Below are 21,255 nucleotides of genomic sequence, written 5' to 3'. Positions count from 1 at the left end.
GCCTCTTCCGTGGCTATTTTAACCAAAAAATTTTTCACCCCCGAAAAGGGGTAGAAACCACCCCCAAGTTAAAAGCGCACATCGTCATAGGGTGGACTTTGTTTCTTAAGCTATTTCCTACTTACTCTGTAAATATCAAGTAAATCGTTGTAGTAGGATGGAATTCGGAGCCAAATATCCTCATTGACTGCCCTAATACAACTCTTGCTCAATTTTTTTCTTTGCGTGATAAGTGATCTTGCTCTAATACATAACCAATCAAGCAAAATCACTAGAGCCTAATCAATTTTTTTAATCGATTCAAAGATGTGCTTTAGATTTAAATTTTCTTTTTTTTATTTTCATCCTACTTTTTGATTATAATTTTGTAACGAAATACATAGGTTAGCTAAAGAGACAGTTTCTGCTTCTTCTCTTCATTCTTCATTCTCCATCCTGCAGAACATAATTTTAATATCATCGTCATAGGCGCAAAGCCTGTACTGGTTGTTGGTTGTATAGACACTGTCAAAATTAATCGAAAATTGTGTCATAAAAAAATATATTTACCGGCTTTTCTTTCAACAGTTTGATAAGATATTTACGAAGAAACGTGGATTTGCGTTCAAAATAAACTAAAACAAATAACAATAACATTAGTTCAGCGCGTAAAGAAGTAAAAATCTAGCTATTCTCGAATTATAATATTATAGATATTACTGAGGGATATCAGAATCTAATTGACCACAAGTGAATGACGGAAAGTAAGTTTTCTATAAGTATTTTTTCATAATTATTGTTCCTAATATAATGATAATAGGCTGGTTTAAGTTTATTTGTAGCAACTAATAACATAATAAATAAACCGAGTTTCTCACTGAAGTTGTTTGTCACATGGACTACAACTTATGCGTGGGGATTAAATTTTGATTATACGTATTAAACAACATTAATTATTTATCTTAATGTTTACAAAAAGGAATCTAATATACTCTTCTTCGCTCATATGTCTTTAAATTTGTGCTGCTCTTCTCACTAATTCAGTTACTGTTAAATTTTGTTCATGGGACCTACGAAAATCTCACATAAAATTCAAGAATGGATTGCGAAATATTTCCTATGGGATTCTTTTGGCGGACTTAGTTTTCTAAGTTTTGCCTCTAATGAGGCAAACACCAGTAGTAGGGAGAAGGTCAAAGGAAGGACCCAAACTTAGATACATGGAACAAGTGGAACAAGATCTGAAAACACTTGAGATTGCCCAATGAAAGAACAAAGCAAGGAACAGAACAGAATGGCGGAAAATCCTAGAACAAGCCAGGACCCAAAAAGGGTTGTCGAACTACTGATGATGATGATGACTTAGTTTTCTATGAGAATTAATTATCATGACTTTTTGAAGGTGTTTTATCCATTTTTACAATAATTTTCACAATAATTTAAACATTTATAAGTGACATTTGAAATAAATCATTTTTGACATATTGATTATGTACTGTAGAAAGGAACTACAACGTTAACTAGTCCATGTGGTGAGACCGCTGCCGTCTGAAAAAAATTTCTGATTCGGTTTCTTTGTGGATTCCTATTCAAAAATGTCCCCTTTAAACAAATCTGAAGGGTGCCCGGCGGAATTTTTGGGCAGAAATTGTTTAAACAATTTTTTTAAACAAATACAAAAGATCATGTTTTTTTCTCTGGAACATATATTTTTGGTTTTTTTGGGTCAATCTAAACAAGAAAGGTGTCTTGTAATTTTTCTCAGAAATTGATAGTTTTGGAGTATAGGCGATTTAAAATCTGAAAAATGCGAAAATACGCATTTTCGAGGCTTAAAAATTCATATTTAAATGAGTATTTTTGAAGTTGCCAGATTTAGATTGAAGACTGAACATTCAGCTTCAAGATTCTGAAGAGTAAACGGGTCTTACTTTAATTTATAGCGTTGTTTTTTAATTGTTAAATATGCGTGTTTACCCGATTTTTTTGCCGGTGCGGTGTGCTCCATTTAAAAAATCTCCTATTTTCCTCCGAAAAATATTTTTTCTACATTTTTTGGGAAATTCTAAATAAAATAAGTTTCTTGACATTTTTCTCAAAAGTGAATAGTTTTTAAGTTATAAGCGATTTAATATCCGAAAAATGACAAAAAAACGCATATTCGGATTTTAAATCGCTTATAACTTTAAAACTATTAACTTTTGAGAAAAATGTCAAGAAATTTATTTTATTTAGAATGTCCCAAAGAATCTAGAAAAAATATTTTTCGGAGAAAAATAGGAGATTTTTGAAACAAAGCGCGCCGCACCGGCAAAAAAATCGGATAAACACGCATATTTAACAATTAAAAAACAACGGTATAAATTAAAGTTAGACGCGATCACTCTTCATAATCTGGAAGCTGAATATTTAGTCTTCAATTTAGCTATCTGGCAACCTCAAAAATACTAATTTGAATATGAGTTTTTAAGCCTAGAAAATGCGTATTTTCGCATTTTTCAAATTTTAAATCGCCTATAACTCGAAAACTATTAATTTTTGAGAAAATTTAAAAGATACCTTTCTTGTTCAGAATGACCGACAAAACTTAAAAATATATGTTCCGGAGCAAAAAACCGTGATCTTTTGTATTTGTTTAAAAAAATTGTTTAAACAATTTCTGCCCAAAAATTCCGCCCGGCACCCTTCAGATTTGTTTAAAGGGGACATTTTTGAATAGGAATCCACAAAGAAACCGAATCAGAAATTTTTCCAGACGGGAGCGGTCTCACCACATGTACTAAACGGGGTTTTCATATTGGTTTCATAATATGGTCAATGAATGTCTAAATAAAAAAAAACGCGGAATGCTACCATTTAAAGGGGTGCGTTTTAAAGGAAGGGGTGAATTAGTCCCTAGGCACAGGGTACATTAGTGTGAGTTATATACACGTTTGGTACAAACACGTTTACAGAAGAATTGTTTCAGATGAAATTTATTATCAAATATCATGTTTTAAAGTCAAAAACATTTTTTTTACAAAAATATATTCAAAAGAAAAAGCAAAAAAAAACACGAAAGAAAGCAATTTTGTTTTTTGCCCCATAACTTTTTTCCATGGTGATATAGGTAAGTATAGGCATTGCTTCACACAAACAAAACTTCCGTCCTTTTAGTTTAAAATGACGTTTGGTAGAAGTCTCTAGGCTTTATAGTTTCTGAAATATGATTTTTAAAATTTCGCCGCACACGGCATTTTTGGGCCATTTTCCCCATTATTTCGCAAACATTGTTCTGTAACTTTTTTCTACGCATCTCTAGGTATATGAAATAGTCATTTATTAGGAAGAAAAATTACCATTAAAATAGTCTATTGTATAAGGTTGTGCAACTATCTATAAGCATGTTATAGTTTTTCAAAATTTTATACTTTTGAGAATTTTTGATTTTTTGACGCTTATTTTTTATATTTCTCATTATAACTTTTTTTCTTGTACATTTAGGTATATACATTGTGGAATAACAAGAAAGCTTATTTTCTTTACTTTAAAATGTTGTACATATTGGAAAAGAACTATTTTTAAACAAGATATCCAAGGATGTCCGTAATTTGAGATAAAATTGAATGATTTTTTTTTTCAATTAGAAGAATTTAATTGCATATTAGAACATAATTTTTAATTTCAAATAACTTTTCTTTATAATATTTTTCCATACTGTGAAATATAAAGGTATTTTACTCTTGGTCGAAATTCATATTTTTTAACATACCCCGTATACTATTGATAAAATTTGATATCTGATGATTGCATCTTAAGTTACAGGCTATGAACGAAATTTTATGAAGAATAACTTTTTTTCGTAAGATTAAAAATAAAAAAAGTTTTCAATATGGTTCCCAATTAGTGTATATGTCACACTTTGCAAATTATGCATATCTTGTTTAAAAATAGTCGTAGAATTTTCTAATACACCATTTTAAAGAAAATCAGCTTTTTTGCATTGAGCAAAGTATAAGAAAAATGTAGAAGAAAAAAGTTATGAGCAATTTAAAAATAATCGTAAAACCTACCAAAAATCGTTCAAAGTATAAATCTTTTATTTTGTAAAGCAAAGTAGATAGGTACAGTTGAGTCCCTGAATCTTTACCCGTGCGTCATCAGTTAAAGCATACGAAATAAGTCGATGATAAGTCGAAAATTGAAATTTACTAAACGCAACAGCAACTCACTTACTGTCACTTGCTGTTGCGATTAGTAAATTTCAATTTCCGACTTATCGTCGACTTATTTCGTATGCTTTTAATGATGACGCACGGGTAAAGATTCAGGGACTCAACTGTAAGTGTAGAATAAAAAAAGTTTGAGAAAGCTAAAAATAATCGTAGAACCTATCAAAAATCGTTAAAAGTATAAGGGCCGGTTGTTCGAACGCTAATCAACAATGATCATTATCAAATATTTAATTACTGTCACCAACTGTCAATGTCTACTTTGTGTGGGTTGCTGAATTACAATTATGAAATTACTTAATTAATTATGTTAATAATTGTTATGTTAATTGATTACCTAATCTCATAATTATAATCAATTATCTTTTCAGCAACCCAATAAAAGTTGACATTGACAGTTTTGGTGACAGTAATTAAATATTTGATAGTGATCATTGTTGATTAGCGTTCGAACAACCGGCCCTAAAACTTTAAAAAACCATATCTTGCTTAAAAATGGTCACACAACCTTCTATAATTGACCATTTTAAAAGCAACTAAATTCTCTTCTTATTAAAGGTATTAGCTACCATTGCATATACCTAAAACTGCATAGAAAAAAGTTACAGAACAATGTTTGCGACATAAATTGCGAAAATAACCCAAAAATGCTATGAGTGGCGAATTTTGAAAAATCATATTTCGAAAACTGTACATCCCAGAGACTTCTACCAAACTATATTTTTAAGAGAAAGGATGGAAGTTTTTTTCTGTGAAGCAATGCCTATACCTATATCCCCGTTGAAAAAAGTTATGGGGCAAAAAATTGCTTTATATCGTGGTTTTTTTTTGCTTCTTCTTTTGAATATATTTTTGTAAAAAAAATATTTTTTGACTTTAAAAGGTGATATTTCGATAATAAATTATATCTGGAACAATTCTTCTCTAGATGTGTTTGTACCAAAAGTGCATAGAATTCACCCTAAGGTACCCTGTGCCTCGGGACTAATTCAGCCCTTTCTCAAAAACGCACCCCTTTAAATGGTAGCACTTCGCAGTTTTTTCATATTTAGAGCTTCATTGACCATATGAAACAATAAAACCCCGTTAACGTTGTAGTTCCTTTTAGCTCTCTTATTTTGAACATAATCAATAGAATATAACATCTAATATATTAAATCAATTTTCAACTTTGTGTAGTAATATTGTTCTGAAGCTATTTTCTTTTGGCATATTAATGCAATTTAGTTATTATTTTAATTATGAATAAGACACATTTTTACTTTAAAATATAAGTTTATTTTTACGTTTCAATTTCTAATTCGGTAATCGTTCTCAAAATACAAAACATTAATAAATTAAATAAATATTGTTTTTGTTATTTGGTAACAAATTCTTGTTATTAAATTGTATCTGACTGATTCATATTGACAATTCAGACATGTCAAAATGAAATTGTCAATATTTTCAAGTTGCATTCTAGTCCAGAAAGCCACTGCGCATCCGCTAGGAAAAATATTCTAATTCGGATTTTTTGCACAATCTTACTCAAACAGGACCCCTTTTAACAAATTTGCATGTTGCCAGGACCAAAAGTTGGTCAAAAATTTTTTAAAAGTTTTTTTTTGTTTTTTTCCTAAAATTATTTTTTTTGCATGGAACAAAATTTTTTTAGGTTTTTTGGATCATTCCAAATAGAAAAGGTCTTCAGTGACTTTTCTCTAAAGTTGATAGTTTTTGACATATAAGCGATTAAAAATTGAAATTTTGCCAAACCGGCCATTTTTAATCTTCAAAAACTATGTGAAAAACTGAAAATTTGAATATTGCCAAGATAGGTAGATATTCTTTAAACATCGATTAATGAAATGCCGAAGAGTTTTTTGCAATACAATATTCAAAACTCATTTGTTTTTTAATTGCTAATCAAGCGTGCGCGACACTATTTTCCACCGTTGCATGTGTAAACAGTATGGTGCAAATGAAAGGAATAAATTAGTTATTTCGAAAACCGGTGACTATAAGGAAACATCCCGAAACAGGTCGATTTTTATTTTTAAGTTATGATATTGTGGCATATATGGTATACTAGTGATGTCATCCATCTGGGCGTGATGACGTAATCGATGATTTTTTAAAATGAGAATAGGGGTCGTGTGCTAGCTCATTTGAAAGGTTCTTTAATTCTCTGTTCAGTAATATAAACATTTACATAATTATTTATAGAGGGTGTCCAATAATTTAATTTTTTGTCAATTTGTCAAATAATTTAAATTAATAAAAATTTTTTGGACACCCTGTATAAATAATTATGTAAATGTTTAAATTACTGAATAGAGAATTGAAGAACCTTTCAAATGAGCTAGCACACGACCCCTATTCTCATTTTAAAAAATCATCGATTACGTCATCACGCCCAGATAGATGACGTCACTAGTATACCATATATGCCACAATATCATATCTTAAAAATAAAATCGACCTGTTTCGGGATTTTTCCTTAAAATCACCGGTTTACGAAATAACTTATTTATTCCTTTCATTTGCACCATACTGTTTACACATGCAACGGTGGATAATAGTGTCGCGCACGCTTGATTGGCAATTAAAAAACAAAGGAGTTTTGAATATTGTATTGCAAAAACTCTTCGTCATTTCATCAATCTATGTTTAAAGAATATCTACCTATCTTGGCAACATTCAAATTTTCAGTTTTTCACATAGTTTTTGAGGATTAAAAATGGCCGATTTGGCAAAATTTCAATTTTTAATCGCTTATATGTCAAAAACTATCAACTTTAGAGAAAAGTCACTGAAGACCTTTTCTGTTTGGAATGATCCAAAAAACCTAAAAAAATTTTGTTCCATGCAAAAAAATAATTTTAGGAAAAAAACAAAAAAATTTTTGACCAACTTTTGGTCCTGGCAACATGCAAATTTGTTAAAAGGGGTCCTTTTTGAGTAAGATTGTGCAAAAAATCCGAATTAGAATATTTTTCCTAGCGGATGCGCAGTGGCTTTCTGGACAGTTCTTGTAATTCTCATTTGTCTTATGATTATTTCATGTCCTATATGGCTCCCGTTGAGCTTCATAGAGAATCCTTTAAAAAAGGACTGAAAATGAACTTGAGCAAAACTAAGCTAATGTCGAACAAAGATGATCAACTAACGATAACCATCCAAGGAACAAAAGTGGAACATGTAAAAGAATATATATATATATATATATATATATATATATATATATATATATATATATATATATATCTGGGTCAGAATATCAAGGTAAACAAAGAAAACCAAACTACCGAAATAAGCAGACGAGTAAAAATGGGAGCATTCGAAAAACTCTCATATATACTAAAAGACAAAAAGATACCACAATACCTTCGAACCAAAGTGTTCGATTCTTGTATTCTTCCCGTTCTCACTTATGGAGCTCAAACCTGGACATTCACAAAAATGAACATGAACAAGATTAGAAGAACTCAAAGAGCCATGGAACGACAGATGCTTGGTATCTCACTCATAGATCGGCAAACAAACGAAGCAACCCGAAACAAAACAAAAGTAAGGGATGCCGTGGAACAAGCGGCTAAATTAAAATGGAAATGGGCTGGACATAACTAACGTCTCGAAAATGGTAGATGGAGCAAAGAAGTTGGAAACTGGCGATCGTACGAAGCGAAGAGACCAAGAGGAAGACCTCAAATACGCTGTAGCGATGAAATCAAAAGAGTCGCAGGACCAATGTGGAAACGCCTCACACACAACAGAGATGAATGGCGAGAAATGGGAGAGGCCTTTATTCGACATTTCGAATAGAAAAAAGGCTATATAAAAAAATAATAAAATGGCTACCGTGGATCAAAAAATTATTAAATTAAAAAAATTGATTTTCTAGATACCGAGAAAATCCTCTATAGATCGGACTGCAGAATCCTTGGCGACTATCTATTGCCTGAGCTTTTTACAAATTTGTAAAGACAGCCGATAAATAGCGGACATGGGAGAATCCACAGCACAGGCAACCCCGTCTATATAGACATTTGAAATAACAAAAATTGCCGGAAAGCCAAATTTTGGTGGAGAGCTAGGGTTTACCATAACAAATAAAGTTTTGAAAATCCCCATCGATCCCATGTGTGCAACAAAAGTTATTCGGGGTCAAAAGTCAAAATTTAAGATTTTTTGGATTTTTCTCGAAAATGGTGAGTTTTATCAAAAAGACCTCAAACCAAAGTTGTAGATTTTAAAATTCTCTATAAAAATAGTCCTTACGATTTTTTTCCTAAGAGTTGCAATTCCTGAGATATCGAGATTCTAAGAGTCACATTATACATGATATGCACACGTTTCCACACCACCTGTGAGGTAGTGTACTCGGCACGTTTTTTTATCGTGGTTTCCCCTGTAGGCCTACTCCACTAACTGTTTTGACAATTTTAGGATAATTTAAGGAAACAATACCGGTCAAGTTCTAGATATTACCTTATTATTGATATTAATTATTGATATTGCTATTGATTATTGGGTTAACTATTGTTTTCATTTCTTTAAATATTTTAATCAGGTTCATATTCTTGAAAGTTTACTTCAACAGTCAAGCCTTCTTCGACTTCTTCCTCTTCCTCTTGCTGGATGTTCAAAAATTGTTCAAATGTGACTGAGTCATTGGTCTCTTCATTAAAATCACAGGAATCTTTCTCTGTTGTACGCAACTGGGCATTTGAGCAAGACTGACCTTGGCAATTGGTACACGCTGGAGAAATACACGAGTATTTTTTAAAACAAAAATTTGATTCACTTACTCGCGTTCTAGTATGAGGTGGACTTGGTGGACTTACTTTTGAAGTACTAGTCTGTTCCTCCTCACGTTGTCTTTTCACTGCAGCGACTGAAGTTTTCCAGGTGTATGCTTTTCTGTTTTCTGCAATTCACATGTATTTTAAGGGATTTTTGAGTTCTTAAATACTTAGTAAACTCATCAACATTCGCGACACTAGCCTCGATTTTTGGCATTCCACGATCAACCACAACGGTTTTATCTTCACTTAAAAGTTTATTGCAAATAAAGCAAAACTGAGACATTTTTTAAAACTATAAAATAGTACAAATAACGGTAACGGTACTAAATATAAAAGACGCTTGTAATAAGTACTTATATTTTATATTCACTTGAACTGAACCTTTAGCACTAAAAGAATAAGGTATATGAACAAGACCTACGGACAATACTGTAGCCATTGGTTAGAATAGATAATCCGTTCTTTTTTAAACAATCGTAAAGCCAAATATTTTTCAATACCACGTGGATAGAGGAAATTCAGTTTGGGACTGATTATATCTATTGAAGAAATATTTTCAGAATATTATAATATATTATATAAAAGAGACACAAATAGGCATTTATACTTATCTTAAGTGCCTGATATAGTACATACGTGGCTTATAATAATATGTGCATATCATGTATAATGTAACTTTTAAAATCGCGATATCTCAGGAATGGTAACTCTTAGGAAAAAAATCGTAAGGACTATTTCTGTAAAGAATGTTATGATCTACAACTTTGCTTTGAGGTTTTTTTTTGATAAAACATTTACCGTTTTCGAGAAAAATCCAAAAAATCTCAAATTTTGACCTTTGACCCCGAATAATTTTTGTTGCACACATGGGATCGATGGGGATTTTTAAAACTTTATTTGTTATGGTACTGTTTTGTTATTTGCAAACTATTTTGATGTCTAAGTTGACCGGATTAACTCGAAGACATTGAAAAGTAGAAAACATGATCAGCTGATGGTGGTGGCCTCGGAATCAAATTCGGAGGGAGAGAAAAAATTTCTAATAATTTAAATGTATTTGACTCATTCATATTGACAATTCACTTTTGCATACATTACACGTCATCTACTTTAAAAAGATATTGTCAGTATTTTTGAGTTGCATTCCTAGGATGATTTTATTAGAACTTACTATACAGTGATGAGCGCGCTAATAACCGGCAAAATAGCACAAAAGATGGAAAACGTATTAAGTTCTGAGATAAAAAGAAAAGAAACTAGTCGAGCTGGGAAATTTAGCGATATTAACGTATGAATTTACATTATATTGATTATTTCCCACCTTTACACGTATCAGATCAGTATGTCAACTAAAACTGTCACTGTGACAGTGGCAGTTGCCAAACTTACCCGATACGTTTAAAGGTGGGAAAAAATCAACATAATGTAAATCCATAGGTTAATATCGCTCAATTTCCCAGCTCGACTAACTTCATTTCTTTTTATCTCACAACTTAATACGTTTTCCATCTCTTGTGTTATTTTGCCGGTTATTAGCACGCTCATCACTGTAGAGTAAACTACATGTAAGACCAAATATTTACCATGTCAGGATCGTTGGATTGTAACATAAGTTTTTTTTTCCTTGTTTTTTCGTCATCATTCGCTATGAGACCACTATTTTAAAAACAAATCACAAACTTTGATTTTATTGACTGGTATATTTAAGTTAAAGTTTGTTTAGTGTAATAGTATTAAAAGGCCATGACATTAGTAACAACATCTAAGAGATAAAATGAAAGAACCGTACAGAAAAGTCAAGAAGTTAAGGCCACAGAAAAAAACAAGGAGTAGATAACATTAAGGATAAACATGATACAAAGAAAATTAATATTAATAAATATTAATATTAATGAACATTAATGACGAAAAAGAAAATATATTGGAAAATCAGACATAAAACTCAATAAATGAGTTCCAGAAGTATTAATGAAATAAAGTAAGTATCTTAAATGAATAGAATAACAGCAGAAATTATAAGTAACATGAGACAAGAAGTAGAACTAATATTTTGAAAATAATAAATGAAACACGAAACAATGTAGATATCCCGTAATGGGATTGCTATCTACGTCTGCAATTACTAAATAGTTACACCTTCATTTTTTAATAAATGTATTTTCATTTATTTCTTGATTTATTTATTTCCTTTTATTTTGATTTTTTAATTTTAATCAACCTGGTAATTAACGTCACTTTGACCTAAAAAGTACGTTTAGACGAGGCAAAAATTAAAAAAATCATCTACTAGATATGTCTTCTTCTTCTTCCTGATTCCTTAAGAGGTTCGCGCCTTCGAGGCATCTTCGGATGTCTCCTCATCAGATATCCAGGTTGTCACTCCATCTTTTCCTTGGGCTTCCTATACTCCGTCGGCCGTTTGGTGATCTATCTCGTGCTATATTCACCAGTCTTCCTTCTCCCATTCTGCTTATATGGCTATACCATTATTTTTTCTTTTCAGTGTCCAGGCATTTATGTTCTCTACATTACAGCTTTCCCTGAGGTCTGTGCTACGTTGTTTGTCCCATATTGATTTTATTGTGATATTTCGAACCATTTTATTTTCATTTTACACGTTTCCATCAGTATCTACTAGATATATAAGGGTGTAAACTATTTAATGGCAGCAACTATATATATTTTAAGCTTCTAAAAAAATAGTAAACAAACGATTAAGAATAATGACAGAAAATTAATGGGACGCAGCACTCAGTTAATTTAGAAGTGACAGGAGTATAAAAGACCATATATTTAGAAAGAACAAAGTATATTTTTTGTAACTGAATGCATGGTGAGTTGATGGTGCCATTTACACCAGATAAAAAATATGATGTTATTCAGAAAATTGTGGGAAACAAAGATATTGAAGAAAAGAGAAGAAGATGAGACGGACATTCGATGAATTAATCGGTAAGATATTGGAGGGAAGAGGAGTAACATGTACAGACGCAAAGATATTGAGACTAAACCAAAAATATCACAAAAATATCACAAAATATCACAAAACCTATAAACAATGAAAGCTTTAAAAGTGCGTAAAAAATTATTTTTGCAAAAATCAATTTTTAGCAATAAAATAATCTCCTAAGGTCGAAGATATAAAAATATATAATCCGTCCGTATAATTTTTCCTAATTTTAATAGATTTCCTTTTTGTAACATTTTAAGACAAAAGTAATGCATCAAGTAGGTTGTGCCGATAGTAGGTTATGGACAAAATCGCATAACACCATCTGATAAATATTGTTGTTTGTAAACAGACTTAAGGTTTGTGAAATAATGTCGCAAGCAGAAAAAATAAAAGTGGTGGAATATTTGTATAGAAAGGGTGTCCCAAACGTTAAAAAATTAGTGCAATTGACTGAACTCGGAAAAAGTGGAGTGTATGACACAATAAAGAGGATAAAAAATGGCATAGATATGAGACACAGACCAGTTTCGGGTAGACCGCGTAAGATTCGCGGAAACAATTTAAATGCTTTAGTGGCTTTAGGACGACAAAATCCGCGCCTAGGGTTTCGAAAATTAGCGAACAGATTTGGAAATCAACGAAGAATAAAAGTGTGCCCAGAAACTGTCCGCATGTCACTGAAAAAGCAAGGCTACATATCAGGGAATCCAAAAAAACTCCCTACAATGACACCTCTGCAAAGGCAACGAAGAATAGATTTTTGTCAACGTTTTCGAGAAGATAATTTTAATAATGTCTTTATATCTGATGAAAGTTGTTTCCAGCTTGGTGAAAATCATCTAAAAGTCCTATCAAGAGAAAATGTTACCATTCAAATTTCCAAATTCCCCACTAAAATAATGGTTTGGGGAGCAATATCTCAGCGTGGTGCTACACCTCTCTGTATAGTTAATGATACTGTTGATATGTGCGAAATAATGTGACATCCTAAATGGTTTTCTTCTTGAAACGGCTCATGTTTTATATCCAGAGGGGTGGCGTTTTCAGCAAGATAATGCAAGATGCCATACTTCTGCTTATACTCAAGCTTGGATGCAAGAACACGAATTGGCAACAATTCCGTGGCCAGCAGCATCTCCAGATCTTAGCCCCATTGAAAAAATATGGGGACTGATGTACATTGAAGTGGAACGAGCAGCGCCACCAGATAAAGAATGTTTGATTCGGTCAGTTTTACAGGCCTGGAACACCATTACCGAAAATTATTGCCTTGACCTAGTTTCGGGTGTACCTGGACGTTTAGTTAAGTGTTTAGATTTAAATGGAGGTTGTATAAGTAAATGAGATGAATTATTTGCTGAAAGTTTATATTTCAAGTGATGAAATAAATACCGCAAAATTATAATTCTGCTTTCTATTTTCCGGATACTTTCTAGACGGACTATACTTATAGAAATTATGGTCCAATTTATGAAATATCCCGATCATTTAGTTTGGGTGTTCAGTGTAATAAAAGATCAACTATTTTTATGGTCCTATTAGATAAACCAAGTCTAAACTATCGTTATTGATTTTATCTAAACCTTATCTTTTTTCTGATAACCTATTTTTTCGTTGATAATATTTACCTTACACTTCCTTTGTTGAAAAAATTTCATTTACCTACTTATTTGCTTGGTAAATAATTAAAAGGTGTGTATAATTACTTTGATTTCCTTCTGCCTTAGAAGAAAATATCTTCGTCTTATTGAAGTATGTTTTAACCCCTATTTTTTTTTAAATAGGCAAATTCTTGCGATTTCATTCGTCAATCTTTTGACACTTTTTTTTATAATTGCTGCTGCTACTTTGTGGCTACCCGGTGTTCTTCCATTTTTTTTTATCTCTCTCGTTGGTTTCTTTAGTTCCTTCATGATTATATCAATCCTTCATTATTTTCCTCAGTTAGTTAGTTGCTTATTTATTCTGTTTTATAGGTATCTCCCTTTTGCTCGGCATTTTTATTTAATAGACATTGTAAATATTCTCTTCGTCTTTTGATTATTTCATTTTTATCTGTTACTATTCTGCTTTTTCTACGTTTTGTATTATTTGTCTACAAACTTTTAAATGCTACTTTCTTTTGTTAAGTTCGCAGCTTCATTTCTTGATCTGACCATCATGGCCACCATGTTTGTTTGTTTGGGTTTACTGTTTGTTTGCTCTTTTTTTCTCATCTGTCCTTTTATAGTTGTATTTTTGTCCAATTGCGAATGTCTTTGAGACGTGATATTTGTTCCCTTGACATTCCTCTGCGGCCCTCGATTTTACCTATCATAATAAACTGAAGCATTCTGTATCTGTTTGCTCTAAGAACATGACCAAGGTATGACTTATTTTTATTTTAACAGTTTTTATTAACTCACGAACGGCATTTATTTACATTTATTATTTAACACCACGTCGTTGGTTTGCATCGATATCCAGGGTATTCGGAACAGTTTTATGTAGAGCCCCATTGCCTCTAGGCCAGTGTTTACCAACGTGGGCCCACGCCCCACAGGGGGAAATTTGATTGTTAAGGGGGCAATTCGAATATGGGCTCGACATGTCTTTAACCCTTACGATATGGGCCATTTAAATGCAATGCTAGATTTTTGTGAAAAACTAAGTCTCTATTTACTGCTCGTACTTCAGCTAATAATCGTATTCTTGAAGCGAGTTATCAAATATCTTTATTAATCGCTAAAACAAGAAAAAGCATACTATAGGAGAGAATTTAATAAAACCGTCAAATTCAGCGTTTCTTCAAACGGTTCTTGAAAAAAATGACAAAAATGTAATAGATGCCAGTAGCAGTAACAATACTGTTAGCAGAAGAATCGACGAAATGGGTGAATATATTAAAAAACAAGTTGTTGAAAAACTGAAATAAAGAAATTTCTTAGTGCAAATTAATAATTCAACTTTGGAACAGGGCTTTGACAGGGAATTTTGTTGAAGAAATGTTGTGCTGTAAAAGGTTAGAAAGCACAATAATGAAAAATATAACATAAAATAAAAATGCATACCATTTTTATTCAGTTGCAATGCGAAGCCAAAACCGTCTTAATTTTACTTAGATTAGAGAGTGCAGCCAGCACTCTTATCGACGATTTCACCTCTTGTTAGAGGCTCTTCAGAGAATGCATAGGCTGCTCTCTCTACTCCAGATAAAATTTTTTTGACATATTAGTCCCCCATTGCAACTGCCGTGAAGGTAGTAGGTGCGTAGCGGCATCTGCTAAATGAAAGACTAAGTTTTTCAACCTAATAAAAATATTTGTAAAATAAAATATTTTTAAAAGATTTTTAATTGAAAAACTTATTGGCCCATTTTGTCACCAGGAAAATGGGCCAATAAGTTTTTCAATTAAAAATCTTTTAAAAATATTTTATTTTACAAATATTTTTATTAGGTTGAAAAACTTAGTCTTTCATTTAGCAGATGCCGCTACGCACCTACTATAAAAGATGCGAATCAATAAATGATTCTTGTGCATTGTGTTATTCATAGGGAAAACTTGATAGCTAAAAACATCTCGGCTTTTCTATTTGAAGTACATACTACATTCCGTAAGAAAATGAATTAATGCTATTAAATCTAATGCCAAATGTGAGGGTCTCTTCAAGCTATTTTGTGAGGAACAAAATAAAGACCACCTGAGACTTTTACTTCATGCTAAAGTAAGATAGCTATCTGAAGAGAACTGCTTGAAAAAATTTATGGAACTGTCTGATACTATCAGTGATTTTTTATGCCACACACCTGAGATTATAAGTATCTGTTAAAAATCGATGGTAAACTATTTGTGAGTTATTTAGCCGGAATCTTTGAAAAAGTAAATATATTAAATAAGCAACAGATAAAACTCTTGTCCTTGTCAATGTAAAAGCGAAGACATTTGGTGTAATTATCCATATTATGTCAGAAACCTATTAACAACCAAAACTTTGAACAGTTTCATTGTTAGTGAATGTGACAAAAATGTGAAGTAACTGATACCGCTTTACTTCTTATTGTCAATCATCTGCATATTGTATCGGGTGATTTAAAATAAAGATTTTCTGATTTAAAATATTTTGATTTTCCAACATGGATGATGCAGCAAATATTAGTGAATTTGCCCGATATATCAAATACGTAGTATCAAGAGAAACTCATAGAATTGCAAAATGATGAATCAGTTAAAACTTAATTTAATTTTAAAAGGGGCGATCGCATGGCTTTGTGGAAAAATAGAAATGGAATACCCAAATTCAACCACATATGCAAAAACGAGCACTACACTCTCGGTGAAGTTACTTCGGCAAAGTTGGCCGAAGTCCGAAATACCCGTTACTGCACACTCGTTCTACTTCGCAAGGAACACATTCAAGCGGTGCGATCCCGACTTCGATCTTTTTGACTCGGTCCAAAAACCGCAAGTGAATGGAAGTAGGCCGAAGCGAAGTGATTTTGGATAAAGTGCCTGTCTACACTCTCGTTCTCACGTACTTGTTGAACTTCGATCGACTTCGTGAGTAGTATAGTGACAGTGAGCGTTCAGGAAAACTATTGCTATCCTTTTCATCTTCATATTTATGAAAAAAATAGCTGAATGTGGATTTAGTTCTTTAAATGATTTACTGGTAAAAAAGAAATCAGCTAAATATACCACAATTTTGGAACTTGAGACTGAAACTAACCAAATTGCAGGCGCGGATCCAAGGGGGGTCAATGGGGTCAATTGCCCCCTCCTTGAGACTTCGCCTGGTGTGGTCTTTTTTTAACCTTCGGAGTACGAAGACTGGGTCAAGCGTGACCCGAAATTCAGTTATTTCTTAATATTTTATGAAATAATTTTTTACAAATCCGATTGATCGTAAGTTCTCCTTATTTGTTTCAATCTATTTTTTCGCATATAATTCGTGAACATGAAAATTACAGTTTTTCCTCTACGTAACATCTATGATGCCGGGTCAGTCCTGACCCGGTCTTCGGATTTCGAAGAATATTTTCACTATGTTTGTAGGTACACGTAAATCGCAGCCGTCTCGGTTTACGGGTATACGTACAGTGGAACCCCGATAAGTCGGCCTCCGATAACCTGGAAGTCCGGCTAACCCGAACCGATTTTCATCAGACAAAACAAACATTTTTTCACTTTGACCAAGTTTTTTACCAAGAAATAAACAATACTGTATACAACTGCACGTAATTTAGATGTATTGTGCATGATACCTGTAAGTATACCGTGTTTTATTAATTTTTACCATATTCTCCGGCTAACTCGGATTTTCGGTAACTCGGATCGGCCGCAGTCTCGATTAATCCGACTTATCGATGTTCCACTGTATTCAAATATATGGCCGGAGCAAATTTACCTATGCCCGTTTTCTGTAAGGTATTAAAATCTGGCCGCCGGAGCGAACTAGTATATGCCCAGGGTATCCTTCTTAAAAAATTCAAATACAATAATTTAGGATTTTGTTTGTTTTTTGTTGAATTAAAGATACTGTTTAATAATACTGACTATTTAAAACATCCTTATAAATAAAATGAGAATGGGTCACGCTTGACCCATCATCGTAATCTAAGTAAGTCAAATAATCTCCGTACTCCGAAGGTTAAGCAAGAGATAATTACGATTGAAAATAAATCGTGAGTTTTGTGTCCTGTTGACAACTGAATAACGGAATGAAACATAAAACAGAATTCCTTCTCCAAAGTACGTGTTCTCGGTCTTACTGTATGGTGTCGAGTCTTGGACTGTGAATGAAATCGATCTACTTACCTTAATCGCCTTGAGGCTTTCGAAATGTGGTTCTATAGAAGAATTTTAAAAGTATTTTAGGTGAAGAAGATTCGAAACTCCACAATACTAGAACGTCTCAGCAAGACTACTGAGATTATATAAGGCATCAAGAAGAGAAAAGTGGAGTATTTTGGATATGTAATGAGAAGTTTCAAATATAGGTTGCTACAAAATATTATGCAAATATTATTTATTAAAGCGAAAATAGAAGGCAAACGCAGTCCAGGACGAAAAAGCCTTGGTGGTCGATTTAGTGTGGCAGTGAAGAAAATTAAGATAGCTATGATAGTAACCAACGTTCTGAAAGGACATGGTACATGAAGAAAAATAAAGTAACAGCCCATACCGAAAAAGAATCATGCATACGCGAGTGACGAGAAATTTTTTATTTCATTGCCATTTTTTTATTTTCATATCATTTCCTTGCAAGGTTGCTGGATCCGCCGTTGCCAAATTGGAACCTAATATAAAATTTCTATGCAGCAAGGATCAAGAACAAGGATCTCACTAAATTAAAACAACAAATTAATATAGAAAAATCTATGTTAAAATTGTTTGGAATCTGAATTTGAATTTTTTTATTATATTAACTATTTAGTTGGGAAATAAGCCCATTTTTTTTATATATTTTGAAAATTTACTTAACTGTTTCGTAAACAATTTCCTAGTGATTTTTTCTTAAGTCGTATCATTTTTAATCTTCTAAGTAAACGATTTAACTTTTTAATTTTCAAACCTTACACCACTATGTGGTTTACGCCTTACACCACTATGTGGTAAAAAGGTTTTTTGAAAATATATATATATTCAAAATTATGTATGTTATATGGGGGGCATAAACATTTTTGGAATTGCTAAGGTCGGACATGGCACAAAAAGGTTGGGAAACACTGCTCTAGGCCCTAGGCTATTGACAGTATCAGTCCATGGTTAGGTGCCATGTAACAGAACTGTCCAAATATAGCATTTGGTCATTATTTCTCGTACTTTTAAGTTTAAGCTATGGTTACAAAAGGATTGACTAATTCTGACAATGTTTTGGTGATTTATCTCTAGGGAATAGATAGATCAACAAAATTGTGCAGTTGGCGACAAAATAACATAAAATTTTGTCTTAAAGGCATTAATTTTTAGACCCATTTCTCTTCCTGTCGTGTTTACGCACTCGAAAAATTCTTGAAGTCCTGGAGACCGTCACATTAAATAACAGTGTTGTCAGATTATCTAAGATTATTGTTGTTACTTTGTTTAAAATATAATATAGCAATTTTTTATATTGTTAAAATTAAGGTTAATATTCATGATGTTTATTTTTTATTACAGATATTTCATTCCTCAAGCAGCAAATTTGAATTTAAAATGATTAAAGTGTATAGATGGGGTCCAAATTTTCCCTATAGCTTCTTCGGCCACATATCCATGCAACTCTCAGACGGTACTTACGTCAGCTTCTGGCCATCCAATCCTCTTTCTATTGGACACTCTAAGGACAACGAAAGATGCACCTACGACAGCGATTCTCTGGACGAACTACGTCCCGCTGACGAAATCCTCGAGATTCCAGCTGATGCAGACACGCAGGATAGAATCAAAAGGTTCTGGAAGGAATACTTGGTAAAACACAAATATTCCTATCATTTGCTAACAAATAACTGTGCTACTATTGTGAAGAGAGCTTTCAAGCACGGGTGGCCTACGCAGGTTGACTATAACAGTTTTCAGATGATAGATACACCAGACTATGTGTTTGGCTGGGCTTCCCAAAAATGGGGGAAACATTTCGTAGTTCAATTCATGGAGGAATTTAGTAGTTTAATTAGAAATCTGTCTATGCTATGTATAGTTTATAAGTTAGTGTTAGAACCAAAAGCAATCAAACAATCATAACAGGTTCAATGAATAAGAGATACATTAATTTTGTAAGTTAAGAAACCAATATTTAAACCAATAACATGAGGTGATTAGCTGGAATACAGTGTAGGTATAAAATTCCAATAGCTTAAATTCTATAATAATGTCCTATACATTTTAAATAATTTTGCGATACTATCATAATAATAATCTGTAGGTACTCAGGGCCGGATTTAAAAGGGGGTGGGGGCAGGCTGGGCAGCTGCCCGGGCCCCCACAATGCCTCAAACATAAGAGGTTCATTTAAACAGGTATTGGCAGGAGATACAGGAACTCGACATCAACAATGTATGTCAAGTATAAAATGAAGGAGCGTAGGAGTGATAATATAATACATTATTCATGTTTTTCACCTTCCACCGGGTGAGTGTATTGCTTCGTTTGTAAATTCTTATACATTTAGCACACATTCGTACACATTTTAGCCATAGAGGATTTTGTGATTGGAAACATGCAGATAGTAGGCTTATGGATCACGAAATGTCTATGTCAAGCACATGAAAGAATTGGGCGTATATTAAAGAATTATTGGAAAATACTCAAAAGATTAATTTTAGTGTTATAAAGTTTATTTTTGAACGAGATTTAGCATTTCGCAGCGAAAATGAGTTGTCGAGTTCATCACAAAATGAAAATTATTTGGAAATACTCCAGTTATTAGTTGAATATGATCAATTTTTGAAGCACCATATTAATAAATATTCAAATCCTGGAAGCGGACATGTCAACTATTTTTCATCAACCATATGTGAGGAAATTGTATATCCGATGGGTCAAAACGTATTAAATGAAAGAGTTTTAAGGATTAAGAAGTCAAGTATTATTCAGTTCATACCAATCAATTAACTGTGATATTTCCTTACATAGCAGGTTTCACTCCTGTTGAAAGGTTTACCATATTTTTTCCAAATCTCGGTTGGACAGCAGAAGATATATTTAATTCTCTAATGATATTTTTGCAAGAACATGATATCGATTTGAAAAACTGCAGGAGATCGTCCTACGTTAATGCGTCAGTTATCAGTGGAAAATACAATGGTGTTCAGGCTGAAATTATAGAACAAAAAGGTACGTATCCATACGTGGGTGCTCCCTGCTCGGTGTAGCTGCTCAAATGGATACGGCATGCGCTCCCCTACATATAACCCGCAAATCGGTTGAATCAAAGATGGTGAGCACCGTGGGGCGATCACCAACGTATCCACTATGTGGAGCTGCTAAATCGAGCACGGAGCACCCACGTTTGGATACGTACCTTAATATCTTGGAGTTGTGGATTCCTTGTGTCGCCCACTCTCTAAATTTAGTTTCAAAAGCTGCAACTGAGTGTTATCATGTATTAGTATAGCACAGCATTCTTTAATTTCTTAGAAGAACTAACTATATGTATTTTTCACTTCTTCTACATATACAGGGTGAGTCACCACTAACGGGACGAAAGATTACAGCGAAATGGTAAAAGATTTCAAAAAAAATTAAATTGAATAGTTTGTAAGTTGATAAAAACTACATTTTAAAATTATATTGAAATATACAGGGTGTCCCAATAAATGGCGGCGTATCAAAGTTATATCTTTTCTTATGGAACACCCTGTATT

The 21,255-nt window shown here is 32.8% G+C and overlaps 1 protein-coding gene across 1 annotated transcript; it reads left to right on the top strand.

Moving 5' to 3' along the window:
• Window positions 1–523: 523 nt before the first annotated feature.
• On the top strand, window positions 524–19,717 carry LOC126880054 (uncharacterized). Its single transcript, XM_050643707.1, has 2 exons — window positions 524–743; window positions 19,070–19,717. Exon 2 carries the CDS (start codon window positions 19,106–19,108, stop codon window positions 19,631–19,633), a length of 528 nt encoding a protein of 175 aa, XP_050499664.1. The 5' UTR covers window positions 524–743; window positions 19,070–19,105; the 3' UTR covers window positions 19,634–19,717.
• Window positions 19,718–21,255: the final 1,538 nt, after the last annotated feature.

The sequence above is a fragment of the Diabrotica virgifera genome, chromosome 2 (genome assembly GCF_917563875.1).
Source record: "Diabrotica virgifera virgifera chromosome 2, PGI_DIABVI_V3a".
NCBI lineage: Eukaryota > Metazoa > Arthropoda > Insecta > Coleoptera > Chrysomelidae > Diabrotica > Diabrotica virgifera.
The sequence above is the reverse complement of the archived record's forward strand: the minus strand, read 5'-3'. Positions and strand labels throughout refer to the sequence as shown.

Bases quoted from the DNA above. Each gene is read 5' to 3' on its own strand.
- LOC126880054 (XM_050643707.1), top strand. From the start codon at position 19,106: ATGATTAAAGTGTATAGATGGGGTCCAAATTTTCCCTATAGCTTCTTC.